The 17,335-nt window shown below is 42.8% G+C and overlaps 1 protein-coding gene across 1 annotated transcript in view; it reads left to right on the top strand.

Annotated features, from left to right (window-relative positions):
- The window catches only part of COL4A4 (collagen type IV alpha 4 chain), a 104,661-nt gene that overhangs the window by 55,565 nt on the left and 31,761 nt on the right, over nt 1-17,335 (top strand). Inside the window, exons 24-34 of the mRNA XM_003784892.2 lie at nt 892-1,075; nt 1,866-1,934; nt 3,615-3,722; nt 4,230-4,448; nt 6,242-6,403; nt 7,771-7,941; nt 8,704-8,847; nt 10,993-11,100; nt 11,933-12,114; nt 13,635-13,698; nt 15,357-15,431. Of these exons, the coding sequence (XP_003784940.1) occupies nt 892-1,075; nt 1,866-1,934; nt 3,615-3,722; nt 4,230-4,448; nt 6,242-6,403; nt 7,771-7,941; nt 8,704-8,847; nt 10,993-11,100; nt 11,933-12,114; nt 13,635-13,698; nt 15,357-15,431 (1,486 nt within the window). The remainder of the gene's footprint in view (nt 1-891; nt 1,076-1,865; nt 1,935-3,614; nt 3,723-4,229; nt 4,449-6,241; nt 6,404-7,770; nt 7,942-8,703; nt 8,848-10,992; nt 11,101-11,932; nt 12,115-13,634; nt 13,699-15,356; nt 15,432-17,335) is intronic.

The raw sequence follows: 17,335 nt of genomic DNA on the forward strand, positions 1-17,335 counted from the left end.
TGGTTATGAAAGAGTCCTCACAGCCATCAGGGCAGTGTTGGGTGTTCCTGGCATGGGAGAGTCCTCACAGCTGTCCATGCAGCTGGAGTGCAAGGAGATGAAAACTAGGGATAGCAGAAGAGGTCCAGGCCTGACTTGAAAACCGTGTTCTCCCCAGGAGCTGTTATCTCCACAGCACAGCCTTTGGGGGCCATGCAGGGGTCTTGCCAGCGACAGGAGCCACCATCCAAGGAAGCCCCTGTGAGGGCTTCTCACAGGTCTCCCACTTTTTCCAAACCTGATGTGAATCTGGCAACGAGGGATCAGTTTTACTATAGGCAACATTGTCTAGGAATGTAGTTGACAATCTAATTTTCATCAGGTTTCCAGAGGAACGGAGCTAGACAGTTAAAGGTTAACTTTTCACACAGAAGGGGAAAGGATTTGTTAGGCCTTTACCCACAGATCTAGAGGTGAAAACAGAGTCTATCCTGGTGTCTTCTCATAAGAGTGCAGGAAAACAATCTCAGATACACAAGGACATTATTTGATGTATAAGCCCACCACCTCCCTTGATTTGCTTAATTTCTATATTTTCTTATATTTCATATAAGAAAATAATTCTCTATATAAAACTTCTTATTCTGTATTTAAGGCATAACACACACAATCACTTTCTGTCTCTGAAGCATAACCACCAAACCCATGTCACATATATGTTTATAAAAATGTAAACTATGAATATAAAATATTAAGAAATATCTACATTAGTTGTTTTAAATTACATTTGCTACAGAGGAACTGTCTCCTGGCATTATGGTGTTTTTGCATGTTTCTGTAACCTACAATGCCCACTCTGAGTTTGTGGACTTTCAGAGATTGGTCATTGACTCCTGACTCTGACATTTCCAGGGGGATCGTGAAGATGCAGCTCCAGGTTGCAAAGGGCTTCCTGGGCCACCAGGCCCCCCAGGCATACCAGGACCAGTAGGGTCCCCAGGACTGGGATTTCCTGGTCCACCAGGACAAAGAGGTCAACCTGGTGTCCCTGGCCGCCCGGGTGTGAGGGGCCCTGATGGCTTAAAGGGTCAGAAAGGTAATTTTGAATATTTCTGTGGCAGAACATCATGGGAACTCATGGAAGGTAAAGTGAGTCTCTTCTGGGCTACGTTGCTGTGGGTTAGCTGCTAAATAAAATCCCATCCTCTGTTCAGACTTTCCACCTGCTGCAACAGACACAAGCATTACAGCACAATCGGTATTGCTACACATTCCTTCAAATGCTAAGACACCCTTGTTGCTTTATTTGGTACCCAGACTGCTGCTCACTCATTTCTCAGAATGAACTTACACAATCTGACTGTATTAAAATTACATATATATGTATTCAAAGCACATGTCTTTTAAAATGATCTTTGGAGATAATGATGTGTATTTTGATTTTAAAAACCTAGCATCCCATTTAAAATGTCATTGTGCATGAAAAACCATTTGTAAGCATTCTAGGGAGAAAAAAGAAGGTATTTTAAATCTATTTGACAGATATGAATTTCACCCAGTAAATGACTTTCAGGATTGTAGCTGAAAACTTTCAGAAGGTTTTATTTAAGTTTTTCTTTTATGATATGTACATATACCTTGGGCTGCTACATTATTAATTGTGAAATTTGAGGATAAAGTAATATCTTTGTTCTTGTTTGGACAACACAGAAAAGCAAACACCTTGGTACTTGATTAGGTGTTTGCTTTTCTGTCATTTATTGTTTGAAATTCATGGTTTAGGACTCAACAAAATCTAACATATATGGAAAAATACCTTGAGTGAGCTGTTACTGAGACTCACTTCACATCAGTTATGTGAATGTCCCTTTTATTTTTCATTCCAGGCGACACGGTTTCTTGTAATGTAACCTATCCAGGGAGGCCGGGCCCTCCAGGTTTCGATGGACCTCCAGGTATTATCAACGAAAATTACCGTCTTCTATGCTTCCCTGGGTAAAAGAACTGGCAAGACAGATTAAACCAGTAGCACATCCTCAGACGACTCGTTAGGATATTTCCAAAGTTATTATGAGGTTTTGAGGGACTATAGGATTCAGGAAAAACAGCCTTTGCAGAAATTCACAATTGGGCCTTGAGACTAATGGGTTGAGCACACTCCCGATGGGTTTTTAAAATTTTGTACAAGAAAATTTATCTTGATTTGGTTGCGTATTGATTAATATGTTTGCTTCTTGGAATTTTTAAAATTATGTTCTCTTCTTTTTCCCGTGTTCCAAGAGCGAAAAACGATCATTTGCTTAGTTATTTGTAAGTTGTATTCTATTCTGTGAAATACTTGGTGAGATAACCAACCTGTGATCAGAAACATTCCAAAACATGCTCACACTCTCATGCAGCAGCATCATGTGAATCAACCACTTATTTTTAGATGAATTAAACTCAAAACCTCTATAGGGGATTTTGCCTAATTCTTTATTTCTTCCGCGTTCACTTAAACTGACTCATTAAGCACTAGTAGAGGTGACCTTTCTTGTCCCACATAGCTACAAAAAATCTTTAAAAGCTGAATGATGAATGCCACTCCATTGCCCCTCTCTCCCTTTAAATTTCATGGCAATAATGTCACATGTGCTACACACAAACCTTTATGTTCTCTCTTACAAGAATGCAGGGCGGGTGGGGTTCAGCTGGGCCAGCGTGTTTTCCTTTCATTGTCTTGGTCCCTGGCTCCTGCGCAGGTTCAGAACTGCACCCTGCATCTCCCTGCTGGGCCTGTTTGTACTCTTCTCACGGGACTGCAGCAATGCCAGTGGGCAGGGTCAGCTCCCAGGCTCCCTTCACCCCTTACTGCATCATGGTCATCAACAACCCATTGGCCAAAGCAAATATCACATGACCATGCCCCAGGTCACCCTGCCTAGTACAAGACACTAGCAGGAGTGTAGAATCATAGTTCTATATCAGCAGAGTGAAGAATTGCTCATTTTTCATTTTACGGGGAACTTGTCATAGGTGGATTTAAAACAAAGTTTGATTATTTGAAGCAGCTGTATTCTTGAGAAAAGTGAATACCCAAACTCTAAATCAGCAGTTGTACCTTGTTAAAAAATCACAATTTATGTGTCTTAGCTGAGACAACTCCTAACAGGAAATCACAGAAGTTTTAAAATAAAATCTCAATTCCTTTTGCTCAGGTCCTTTTTGCCAATACTTCACTTAAGAGCAAATGTAGTAAGATGCGAGGAAATAGATTTTGGCCTTTAACGTATTGTTTACTCATCATGGTGGACACTGGCCACCTCCCCATCCTCCTATAAGGACAGATTAGGCACACATGGTTGTGTTTGTGACCTAACATGGGAAGGTACCCAGAAAGTCATCTGGATGGTTGGTGTAGGTTCCAAAGGCTTCCAGGGGTTTCTGAAAAAATGACTTGACCAAACCACTTTTCATAAAACTTCTGCGGAGCATATGACTCATAAAATGATTTTGGAAGCTAGACAGGCAGCATCTTTACTTCCGTAAAGTAGAAATATTCTAAAAAGGACTTAACGTAGACTTTTAAAAAATTATCTCCTTTGGTTCTCATTTGATGTACGTCTTCTCTGTGTCTTATTGCTGTCATTGTTTAGGTCCAAAGGGATTTCCGGGTTCCCGGGGAGCTCCTGGGCTGAAAGGTTCAGATGGGCCAAAAGGGCGGCGTGGCCGACCAGGAACATCGGAAATATCAGGTCCACCTGGTGAGCGAAGTGATTTTCCTGCTTTGGGAATGAATGTCTATCAGGAACTTTTGAAAATTTCTATAAATGCTGACTTTAGTAAGGAAATGGCCCAGGGATCTCTACCGAATGGGGAAGTGGTTTTTCGTGCTACATTATACCCTTAGCTGTCTTGTGATAACTTTTAGATTATAATAATTTTATAAGATGCCAGGGTTCCTTCCAGCTTGAATCATGAGTTATATGCTGTGATTTACCTATTGTGTTGCTGAAACTGCTCAGCCAGAATATTTGCTAGAGAATGAAAGTGATTAGGGGAACATCATTGGCTTATAGGAAACACAGTTATATAAGAAACACAGTTACAATTCATCTCTTCAAGTGGTAGCTGAAACAATTACCTATTAAAAACTGCTCTTAATTTTAGTAAGTACCCCTGTATTTTTTAGAAATGTGTTTTTATCAAAGAATAGTCATATACATTGTTTCTGTACTTATACATATAATAATTTAATTTTTTAAAAATAGGTTTTCGTGGTGACACGGGAGATCCAGGCTTTCCAGGTGAAAGGGGGTCTTCCCCTAGTGGGCCCCCAGGCCCTCCCGGGTCACCTGGAATGAACGGCCAGAAAGGAATCCCAGGAGACTCTGCATTTGGTCACCCAGGACCCCCGGGAAAGAGGGGTCCTTCAGGAGTACCAGGGACAAAAGGCCAGAAAGGTGACCCAGGATGCCCAGGAGCTGAAGGTATGAGAGTTCTGCTGGCCCACAACGCCAGCTCAGTTTGGGAACAGGTCACTGAGAATGTTTATACTATCTTGCTTTAGGTATGTAGAATATAAAAATTTTATCCAAGTGTTTTCCCTCATACAGAGACACTGGTTACATTTCCAATAACCCAAGTCCCCAGTATTGCCTATGCATTATTGATCTGTGTGCTTTGGGCTCAGGGCAGACTGTTAGCACCACAAAATGCCCAGAGCAGGGACTGTGAAACCTGCCACTGCTGTGCCAGGTAGAAGGTGGACAGGACAAAGATCGTAGGTAGGAGAGTAGCTCGGCAGCTAGGGGCCGTGTGGGCCGAGGTCCTGGAAGGCTGGTGGGAGAGCAGGGCAAGCTCTCTTTGGACAGGTGACGAGGTGGAGGGATGTTCACTGCAGCTGGAGTAGCAACACAGGTGACGAGGTGGAGGGATTTTCACTCCAGCTGGAGGAGCAGCAGAGACGTGACACGCAAGGTGGGAAGATGGCCGGGGACTGACTCATGTCCTTTTCTAAAATCACTAAAGGTTCTTCAGGATCCACAGCCGAGTTTCTTAGGTTTTAATGAACTTAAAAATAACCCTGGGTGGGGGAGGGTATCATTAAAATGACAGTCTTTCGGACCCCAGTCTCAGGAATTCTGATTCTTTACATCTTGGGTGGGGCCAGCATTATCCAGGTCAGTGAACCCCTGGGTGATGGCGATCAAGAGGTGACCACAGACCGGATGTCTGCAAACACTGTTCTAGTGAACATGTTGCTAGTGGTGGGTGTGCCAATATTGATTAGGTGTCCGCTGGAGTACACTGGTACCAGGCACATAGAAAGGAGGAGAGATTAGCCACTATCTTTGCTCTCACGGAGCTTGCAAATCAAAATATTCCCCTACAAAGAAACAGTTACTTGGACAGTAATGAGATAATACATTTTGTGAGTCAATCAAAACGATTGTAACCTAGTAAACCTACTATCTCACTTGTGAAAATGCATGTAAGGGGAGTGTTCGACTGTTGTAGATATGAAAATAACTTCTGTAGTATTAGCCACAGTAGAGGTAATAATTGGAAACCAACAAAAAAAAAAATGGAAACTCAGAGAGTTAAGTAATAGACACACACAGTCAAAAGAATATTATTCAACTATTAGCAATTAACATATTTGTCAAGATTGCAACAAAAATCAAAAACATATGCAGAAGAATTTGCAATCTGAAATAACTCAACATCTGAGTTGCACTGTGACTCGTCACTGCTGTTTAGATGTAAACATATGAACCGAACCACAAAGAAAACAGGAAAAGAAAGTATATTGGGAGGTTAGGGGGTAGAATTATGGCTGATTTATTTTTCTTTCTGAAGATGATGACAATAACTTTTCAACAAATAGAAATTTGAGAGTACAAGCAATAAAATCTCTTACACAACGCAAATTGCTCCAGTGTGAACTGGTTTGTAAGTCTTGTGGAAATGTGGGGTAAAGCCGGATGCAAAGGTGGAGGTTAATTAAAATCGGGAAGAGCCAAGTGATTTCTTCTTTGTGTAGGCAACTTCCTTGTAGTCCACACAGCCTTATCCAGCAACACGGCAATGCATGGTTTTCCCACTCATTTGGTGCTCACGACATCTATGATAAGAAAATCCAGTCAGAGAGTGAACCCATTTGAGCACTGATTCAGTATCAAGATGTTCATTTCCAGTATTGAGGGACAGGAGCAGTTTGCTGTAGGCCATCTGTGTAGTTTTCTGCCATGAAGGTCATGAGCACATTGTATCATTTCAGGGCCACCTGGTGTTCCCGGACTCCCAGGTCTCAAAGGTCCCAAAGGCAGAGAGGGGAGCACTGGGTTTCCAGGTATCCCAGGTCCACCCGGCCATTCCTGTGGAAGAGGTGCTCCAGGGACACCAGGGCACCCAGGACTCCCTGGGGCTCCAGGTAGCCCAGGTAAGTGTCAGCAGGTGTCACGAACCAGGAAAGCACTGGGATTGACCCTATTTATGAATCGATGAGCCCACCTCTTGTTCTTCTATGGATGTTGGAAGCAAGAGTCTTGGGTCAGAGACAATGAACTTTATTACTCCCAAGCTTCATGCTGGTTTGAATCATTTCCTCATCACCCATGTCCCACGGGGCCATGTTAAGAGGAACTAACTGGCTACCACAGGCACAGTGAGTCACATCACCTGAGAGGATGCCCTGATCCCGCAAGCTACCACCTTCTAGCAGCTTTCGAGAAAGCCTGCTTTCTGTGTTGTGGGAAGCTCTACATCCTTTGTCAAGGTTGCTTGCTGCAAAATTAGCTGGTAAAAAGCACCAGGACCTTGTGTTCTTGGCAAACCCAGCATGAGGTGCATGAGGGAGTGTCTCCCCTGGGCTGCTGTAATAAAATAACCTCAGACAGGGTGATCCATAAGCAACGGAGGTTTATTTTTCACTATTAGGAGCCTGGGAAGTCCAAGATCAAGGCAGCAGCAGATTTGGTGTCTGGTGAAGACCTGTTTCTTATAGATGGCACCTTCTGTGTGTCCTCACAGAAAAGGGCAAACAGCTCTTTCACTTTTCATGTTTAAGGCCATCGATTTTATTTATAATCTCACTGATAAAGGCCGCACCTCTAAAGACTGACACATTGGTGATTAAGTTCCAATATATGAATTTTGAGCGGCCATTTCAGACCACAGCTGGAGCTATTTCCAATAGGATCTTCATTCTTCTATTCAGATTGTCAGCTCTATCATTTAAATTCTATTGCTTTTATCCAAATGTAGGAGTATACCCAATTAAAACCATATTGAGGCAGAACTTGTCCCTACAGCCATATTTCCAGCACTAATAACACTAGATGATGTTTCTCGGATTTCTATAATTCTCTTGTCATAAGTGATAGTTTGGCAGAAGGTCACTCGGCCAGAGCTTCAGAAGCATCTGGAAAGTTTTCTTCTGTTAGTAACCTACCCCACCCCCCCCCAAAGAGTAAATACAAATAAAACTTGTGTTCTTCATCCCTACCTATTTTCCATTTAAAAATTGTTCATAATCCTCAATAAACAACTCGAGGACATAGAAAAACACTTCTTCATAATCTTCCTTCATCCCTATTGGGAAACATTTGTTCAAGTGAATCGATCCTTCTTTTTATCCATCCAGAAAAGTACATCCTTAGACTGATGGCAAGTTGCTGCTGTTATTTCAGCTGATATAAGAGTTTTGCTTCTTTAATCTCATCTTCAAAGCTACGGAGAGGGCTCTTTTCCTGCCTGTGTGTGAAGCCAGGGTTCTTTACATACTGTTGTCTCTATGGTTTGTCACAGGTACCCCGGGTAGGAAAGGACAGCCAGGAGACATGGGCCCCCCTGGACCAGCTGGAATGAAGGGCCTCCCTGGATTCCCGGGACTGCCCGGGGCAGGTGGACTCCCAGGACCGCCAGGAATCCCAGGCCCCACTGGGGACGCCGGATTCCCTGGTTTTCCAGGCCCTAAGGGTAGGTGGTGCTTCTCCGTTATTTCCTCCTGTTTTATAAACATGTAATCCACTGCCCGGGAAGCCTGCTGTGACCACACTAACAGAGATCAGCGTTGTCTGACTTTGTCCTTCCCTCAGGGACACTTCCCTTCTTCTTGTCCTCTGCGTTGCTGTTCCCAGTGGCAGGCTGTTTTGGTCAAATTGGTAGGAGAAGGGGTTGGGGGTGTCAGGTGCACAGAGCCCGTAACACTTCAGCTCAAAGCCCTGGGAGCACAGGCAAAGTCCTCAGGTCTGGGGTCACAGAATTTTGCTTTGGGTGTCCCCACCCCAGCCCCACTCCTCTCTTCTTGAAGCAGTGATTTTCAACCAGTGTGCCACGAGAATCTTTAAAGCTCACTAATTAAATTATTTTTGAAAGAAGTTCAAAGCATAATATTCTTTTTTTTACTCTTTTCTTGATCAACATAATTTAAGGGTGCTGTGGAAGTTTACCTACAGGTTCAAATGTGCCTTGAGATAAAAAAGGTTGGAAAACCCTGTCTTACAGTGTTTGGAGATCAGGACCCACACACATCAGGGCCTCAGGGTAGGAAACTGAGGCCTGGGCAGCAGAGCCTAGCTTCTCAATGCAATGAGATTGACACCTGTTGTTTACTTTTGATACAATCTCAGAGTTAGGCAGGGGTTTGCATCGGAGGGAACTACAAGGAACATCGAAGATACCAAAACCATACTAGCCTTTAAAATGTTTTCCTAAAAAATTATCTTTTTGTTTCCTCAGGACTCCAGGGGCTGCCTGGTTTCCAGGGTTTTCCTGGAGAGAGAGGAAAGCCGGGCCCAGATGGGCAGCCAGGCCAAAAGGGCGAACGTGGAGGGATGGGCTGGCCTGGCTTTCCGGGAGACCCGGGGATAAGAGGTGCCAAAGGTGAGAGGCTGCACAGAGATGCGACTTACCTTTGTTTGCAGTATTTGATCAGAATTTATAAATATCTGCTGAAAATCAAATGGAACTATTGTGCAGCTTGGATTCCTCTTTCTTTAATTAGTTCTATGGTGCTTTTTTAGAATTTTAAAGAAAATTAGTTTTCTTTACCCCGCAGTCTTCTTCCTTATAACTATGGCAGATGAATTGCTCTATTAATGGAAAAAAAATTAATAAGTGGTACTTAATGCATTGGTTCATAATTTTGGGGTTCCAGAGAACTTTCTTTCCTCTTGGGAAGGGTGTACAGACAGGGCTCTTGTCCCCCAAAACTCTATTAGAACAGGGGTTGGTAAACTTTTTCTGGGAAGAGCCTGCTAGTAACTATTTCAGGCTTTGCAAGCCATTTAATCTCGGTCACATTAGTCAAGCTGGCTTTGTAGCATGAAAGCAGCCACAGATAACACATAAATAAACAAAAAATTAAAATTTTCAACAAAAATTTTTTATGGAGACTAAAATTTGAATTTCACATAATTTTCACATCACCAAATATAATCTTGTTTTGAGTTCCCCTCCTTAGCCATTTAAAAGCATAAAAACCATTCATATCTCACGTATTGTATAAAAACTGGCAGCAGGAGGGATTTGCCCTATGCTCTGTAGTTCGCAACCTCTGAATTACAAAATGGAAACCCACTTTCATCTGGGCCAGGAATTGAGTTTCCCTCAAGTTTTAAAGAAAGAGTATTCCTTACTATAAAAATAGAAGTTTCGAGATTACTACTCTAAAGGTTGTGTGCCCATCTTTGGTAAATGCTTACTCTTACCCCTTAGCCCTGAGGCTACAGTGGGTGAAGGTGACATTTCATTTCCAATGTTGAGAAGAAAAAGCTTGACAATTTTTGGAAACAAGGATTTTTGCCCTTAGAGCCTTTTGGGCAAATAGTCTCATATTTAATACAAATTACCTTTTCTTGTGAGCTGATTGATTCTACTATTATTTTTTGTTTTACTAGCTTATAAATTATTTATGTAGAATCAAAGAATCCAAGAGTCATTCTTTGCTAGCTTAGAGAAGTGATGTTTGCTGTGTTATTATGCTGCCATACAATTATCCCACTAAAAATTAAAAATTGGATTAATGCCAGTGATGTGCTAGTAAACTAGTTCTTTGAGATCCAAAAACAACAGACAAACAAACAAAGCCCTGATTTGTAGTGTCTGCCAATTGCTGTGGTGTAAACACTCCCACCATCACATAAATACTCCAGCATGGCTGACTTAAAGTTACCAATGGTTTAGTAACTGGCTTGCTCAAGTCTTGAATTAATAATAATTAGCTCCTGCCCAGCTGGGATGAGCTCATTCCAGTGTTGATGAAATCAGGCAGGAAGATAGCGTGCCCTTCCCACCTTTTGGACATTTGTACATGGAGAACCATGTTAAGTGTGTGTGTTTTTTTAATGAAAGGAAGGGAAGAGAGGGTGGCTAGGAAGGGGAAGATATGGAACTGGAAATATAAGATGGGCAATTCAAGTTTTATAAGATAAGGAGACAATTCTGGGGCCAGGCATGGTGGCTCACGCCTGTAATCCTAGTACTCTGGGAGGCTGAGCCAGGTGGATTTCCTGAGCTCACAGGTTCAAGACCAGCCTGAGCAAGAGTGAGACCCCATCTCTGAAAATAGCCAGGTGTTGTGGCAGGCACCTGTAGTTACAGCTACTCAGGAGGCTGAGGCAAGAGAAGCACTTGAGCCCAAGAGTTTGATGTTGCTGTGAGCTATGGTGCCGTGGTGCTCTACCCAGGGTGACAAAGTGAGACTCTGTCTCAAAAAAAAAAAAAAGGAGACAATTTGTAGACCAGAACTTTTTCAAACCTGTCTTAACTCACTAAAGACTCTGACCAGTTTGGTGGAATTTAGCAAACACTCAACAGGCCTTCACAGAACCCCAGACATGGTGGCTGGACAGGTGGAGACAGGAGTGTGCAGGCACTGCCCTTCCTTGGTCAATGATGTTGATGTTGTGCAGTGATAAACATAAATACAGCTTAGGAAGCTGCATGCAGAGCTTATAAACTGGAAGTGAAGTGTGAGAACAAATTCCAGGTGTGTTTGTTTCATTGTCACATAATTTATATCTAAAGGGGAAAGGGGCCCTCCTGGAGATGAAGGAGAAATGGCGATCATTTCTAAAAAGGGGAAACCCGGGGAGCCCGGACCTCCTGGAGATGATGGATTCCCCGGAGAAAGAGGTAAACACTTACCATTCTCAGGCACACCAAATACATTGACATCTTTCAGGTCTCTCGGGCAAGTGTATATATTAGGCCACTTTCCTAACAACGCTGAGATTAGGAAAAGCCATTTTTAGAGGTAAATGTGCACTAATGACCCTCCTGGTACATTTTGGCTTTTCCATGCTAAAACTTAGCTGAAGTTCATGTGCATCTGTAGATTTGGATATTCTACACTTGAATCAACCTGAGCCTTCCATGAAATACTGGTTCCAGGTCTGAAGTACCCATTTGAGGTAGTTGGTTCTAAGATGAATAGCACAATCAACCCCACGGTATCCTGACACCTTCAGTGCACACCTGAATCCCCTCGGAGTCTTGTTAACCTGCAGATTCTGAATCTGCAGGTCTGGCAGCCACAGGTGTCCCAGCACCCGAGTGACGGTCCATGGAAACACAGCATAGCAAGGACTTTGACTGCCATGCTTGTGTTCTCCCCAAGTTCAGACCTAGGCTGCAGGCAACCTGGGTTCTTAGCTCTCCCTTCAACTTGTTGTTAGGGGACAAATGTTTTAACTTTTCTGGGTAAGCTTTTCCTTACTTGTAAAAGGAGTGTGTTGAAGCTGATGGCCCTCTAAGCTCCCTCCTCCCTCTGATAACTCAGAATGTGCCCATAGCAGCTTCTTCCACAGTGAGGACACTGAGGTCAGAGTGAAGCCCCCGAGGGCGGGAATCAGGATTCCCCAGACTCTTGGTTTCTTCTCATAAAAGTCGGAGCAAGTTCCTGAGCCTACCCATTGCCTAGCTTGATATTTCAGCAAAGGCTCAGTAACACCTCCACCCTCCTCAGGTGACAGAGGAAGTCCCGGTGTGCCGGGAGGAAGAGGAGAGCCGGGAAGGGCTGGACCTCCGGGAATCCACAAGGGGGAACCTGGTGAAGATGGACAGCCAGGCCCTCCCGGACCCCCAGGGCCCCCAGGCTCACCTGGAATAAGAGGAATCATTGGTTTTCCAGGATATCCGGGTGACCAGGTAAGGGGCTACTGGCTCATGAGGGAAGAAATAATAAAACCTTTCTGTTCTTAGGACGTCTGTAAGGAGTCAGAACTTGTGTGTATGGCATTGCTCTGTCACTGGGTTTTAGAATACAAGGGGCGGCACAAGGGGAGCATGGAGTCTTCTAGAAGGCTGTGATGTAACTGAAGTTTCTGACCAGTGCTCACACCTGGTTCCCCTCACATTTCACCAGGGGGTAGTCCCCGTGTCCCAGCCTGGCTTAGACAACTCCGTACACACTTGCCTCGTGTCTGCTGATTTACTGGAATGAAATCACCCGAATTCTGTTTTCTAAGCCTTCTTTTCCAAGGATACCATAGACTTTTTTTAGATTATCAGGAGTATATAATAGTTGATTTTTAATATAGGCATACAATGTGTATTAATCACATCAGAGTTAGTTGGAATATTCACCCCCTCAGGTATTTCTCTGTCAGGAATATTCCAGTTTCACTATTTTAGTTAAAGTGCACCCCAACTTTTTATTGATTGTCGTTGCTTTGTTGTTCATTCTATTTAAATGTCCAACTGTACTTTTGTAACCATTAACCATCTCCACTTTATCTCCCCCTCTGATATTATTAGCAGTCCTGTCACACTGAAGACTTTACAAATCCATTTTATTCCAAGAGATAAATGATGAATTATATCATACATTTTCCCAGAAGTCCAGTGTGGGCTCCTACATTGATTGTATTTCCTGGCTTCTCAAGGGGTATTATCCTTCTCACCCTCTGGTAACCTTCATTCCATCCTTTGTATCCATGAGATGAATTGTTTTTAATATTTAGCTGCCACATATGAGTGAGAATATGTGAGATCCGTCTTTCTGTGTTTGGTTTCTTTCACTTCCCCTAATGGTCTCCAGTTCCATCCACAGATATCACAGATTTTTCTTTAAATATATTTATTTTATCTTCACAATCATGAGTAAAATACCCCTTGAAAACCAGGAAGTAACAACACATAGAGGAGCCCACACTATACTTCTGGGAAAATGTATGATATAATTCACTATTTATCTTTTGGAATAAAATAGATTTTTAAAGTCTTTAGTGTGATATGACTTCTAATAATATTTTATGTAGTATCAACTTGTCCATTAAAAATTTAAATTTCAGGCCAGCACCTGTGGCTCAAAGGAGTAGGGCGCCAGCCCCATATGCCGGAGGTGGCAGGTTCAAACCCAGCCCCAGCCAAAAACTGCAAAAAAAAAAAAATTAAATTTCAAATTACATACTGTAATTAGTGTTTTAAAACCAAGTATGGGGAGTGGGACACTAACTGCTGCTCCTGGTATCGCTGATGCCAGGATTTTACCAACTTTTAAAACCTCGGCATGTGTAGTAGGCTGCTTGTAATGCACTTCAATTTTCATTAGTACTACAAATTCTGAAAACCAAATTGGTTACAGAAAGTTATAACTGGGTCATGTCATGCATGTGGCATTTGTATTTGAAATCTGATTAAAGTCTTCTGCTTCATTACGTTGTCAGGGTGAGCCGGGCTTTCCAGGCCCCCCTGGATTTTCAGGAATTGATGGAGCAAGGGGACCTAAAGGTACGGCTTGGATACCCGGCAGCCACCTGTCAGAGGCACAGCCTGGGTATCTGTAACACTGAGCACACCTGCATGATAAGTGAAGTGCATCAAAGAAACTAGCACATCCACGGGGCTCTTCTTAGAATCTACTAGACAGCCAACTAGTCAAGACCCCTTTGGTCCACATTTGCCCCTCAGATCCAAGAGCTCCAGACAGAAAACAGCACGCCTGCGGGCGACTCAGCCTTCCTCCTCAGTGCGTGGACTGACCGCAGCCCTCAGTAACCACTCAGGTGTAAGTGGTCAGCGTCCACCTTGGCTTTGAAATTCCTTGTCCCTCTACAATTCTGTATCACCAATGATTCCATGGGTTCAGCTTTTAGAGTCTCACCCACAAGTATCACAGGACACAGAGGCCATGACTTCCCACCAGGTGTTAAGAGTTCACCCAAAGTCCCAAGCTAGATGTCATTTACAAGTGGGCTTATTTTTACCATAAGCCAAAGTCAGCAAGATACTTTTCGCCCCCCAAAGGGCCAGATAATAAAAATTTTTAGCTTGTGAGTCATGTGATCTCAGTCATAACTACAGTTGTGTTGTTCTAGCATGAAAGCTGTCATAGACCATATAAACTCAAGGGGCCTGGCTGTGTTCCAATAAAACTTTATTTACAAAACAGGCTGCAGACAGGCTTGTGCCAGAAGTTATGTTGCCTTGTAACAGGACTGATATTTTACCCTTATTATGTTTCTTCGGAAACATAATAGATTTCTGCTCCAATAGCCAAGGACTTCAAATTCTCACTTTTTCATTCTAACTTCTCAAAGGAAGATCGGCTGGCCTGGAATCAGCCACATTCCTACCCCTCAATCAATTAACTGTGATTATAAGTAGGATCAGGTGGGAGAGATGCCGCCACAGGGTGCAGATGGGACCCCTTAGCTGCGGCTTTTAGTGGGCAGGTGCTGTAAGACGGGCCTAATGCACCTTCCTCACTCACTTGTACCTCCCTCTGTTGTCTTGCCCTGCCCTCCCACTCCATTTTCAGTCCCCAACGGGGAGGTCCGGGAACCACCTCCCGAGTATAATGTGCGTCCCAAGCATTTTGCAGCAGTGGCCAACAGCTTTGTGGGACTGTTGGAGTCACCACCTATGGTGGCTCTCAAATGTGCCATCTCTTATCAAGTCATCGACAAAGCATGCCTTTGTGATTTTATTTTGACAAGGACACTGATTTCAGCTTCCTTTATAAGAGAGTCTGAAAGACTCTGAAGAGAGTCTGATTGCAACAGCTGAAATAGTGACAATTTCTGCCTTTTGTTTCTAAAACATGATATAAGGAGCTAGTCACCTAGTGCCCAGTAATATTTCTTAAATAGAAACCTAAACCTGAAAATTTTTTAGGGACTTAAGAACTCAAATTTATCAAGACTTACATGTGCTTATGACTGTTGTGAAGTATAAAATTCTGTGTGTTATGTATATGGATGTCGTCTTTAAATCATGTCTTGCATCTATATGTTTGTCTTTGTTTAAGAAAAAAAATGTTAAAAATATTCTCCTGAAATGTTTGAAGATGGACTATAAAGACAGATATCATGAAAGTTATTAAGTAACTTGTATGAAACCAAATTTTATTTTCTTAAATAAGGTTACATGCGGTTTATCACTTACAGGAAACAAAGGTGACCCTGCCAGTCAATGTGGTCCACCTGGTCCAAAGGGTGAGCCAGGTAGCCCTGGATGTCCAGGTAGAGTGACATATTTTTCTTATTAAAACAGAAAAGAACAATTTAGTTTGAAAAATAGAACAATTAATTTTATCTCTGTAGCCAGCAAGGATTTTTTTCAGTCTTTTCTTCCCCCTTTGAGTATTGAGATACATGTCAAAGGATTATGCATAAACACTGCCGGACCATTTCCAGCTTGGAAGAACACGAGGATTATACACCAGAGAGTCTCAATTTTGTCCACCATGGCTCATGTAACTGATGGTGGTGACACAACAATAAACTCCCTTAGGCATGCCCAAATTTTGACAAAGTCAAAAAAGAATACCACAAGCAACGAATATTTGGACTATTCTACAAGCTCTATAATTAAAATGATGCTTTAGCAATAACCACTGACATGAAATACAGCCACAAGTTGTCATTCCAGCTCTTTCCTTCTACTGAGAAAAGCTTATGTGAATGTAAGTGAGGTGTGCCCTGCTTGAGCCAGCACTGAATCTAATTTATTGAAAACCAAACCTGACAAACATAAGACCTCATCACCAACAAGAAATTTAAGTGGTTCAAAACAACATTATTTTGTGGATCAGGAGCAATTAACATGGAATCTTTCAGAAAGGATTGTGATGTGCCATTGAGTTCGTGCCAACAGTTGAGGTCCCCACTGGCTACATTAGATGACCCACAGGGGAAGGCAGGTGCCGGTCCTCCATCCAACAGGACAGGGTGCCTAGCAAGAGCAGCCTTAGGACGTCTTGCTGTACTGGTTGGGACTTATGTATGTTTGTCTTTCAAAAAAAAAGGTGGAGAGTGGCTGGGTGTGGTGGCTCACACCTGTAATCCTAGCACTCTAGGAGGCCAACGCAAGTGGATTGGCTAAGCTTATGAGTTCAAGACCAGCTTGAGCAAGAGTGAGACCCTGTCTCTACTAAAAATATAGAAGACCTAGCTGGACATCATGGCAGGTGCCTCTACTCCCAACTACTCAGTAGGCTGAGGCCACAGTACTCTAGCTTAGGGTGACAGTCTCAAAAAATAAATAAATAAAAAGGCTGGGTGTGATGGCTCACGCCTGTAATCCTAGCACTCTAGGAGGCCAAGGGGAGTGGATTGCCTGAGCACAGGAGTTTGAGACCAGCCTGAGAAAAAGCAAGACCCTGTCTCTACTAAAAATAAAAAAACTGAGGCAAGAGGACTGCTTGAGTGCAAGAGTGGAGGTTGCTGTGAGCTATGATACCACAGCACTCTACCCAGGGCAACAGCTTGAGACTCTGTCTCCAAAAAACAAAAAAAATAAAAAAAGTGCTGAGAACATAAATTGGTACTCCCTTTCTGGGCCTAGGGAAACAGGCATCAAAATTTAAAATATACATATCCTTTTGCTTAGGAATTCTACTCCTGGGACTTTGTCTAGAGCCTTCCTCAGACACGTGCACTAGATGCATACACAGGAACATCCATCACACGGGTAGAACAAACACCCTGCACAGGTGACTGGTTAAAACATTATACCCAGGAGCATTCAGCTGATGTGGTCATGTTAGAAACCAGGTTTATATTTAGATGGCTCCCTTATAAATTGAAACACCCACATATTAATAATTTTGTGCATGACTTTAAAATTCCCTCTGGCAGTAGCCATGTTTCATTTCATATAATAGAAAGAATGTGTATCGGAACTATTATGGAAAGTTTCATTGTCTTTGTTTTTATACCATGAGATTGCTAAAATGGAAATCTAACAGAAAAACAAGCTAGGACAGTGGCAAAAACTTCCTTCCTGCTTCCGCCCCCCACTTTCCTGTGGGTCTTTTACTCTTGACACAGACAAATGTATTAGATGGCATAATATATTCACAGAATGGATACCTGAAGAGTCCATCTGATGGCAAAGCAGTTGTGAGGTCGGCATTATGGGAGTT

Source organism: Otolemur garnettii, unplaced genomic scaffold (genome assembly GCF_000181295.1).
Source record: "Otolemur garnettii isolate 467f Iridium unplaced genomic scaffold, OtoGar3 scaffold00013, whole genome shotgun sequence".
Taxonomy (NCBI): Eukaryota; Metazoa; Chordata; class Mammalia; order Primates; family Galagidae; genus Otolemur; species Otolemur garnettii.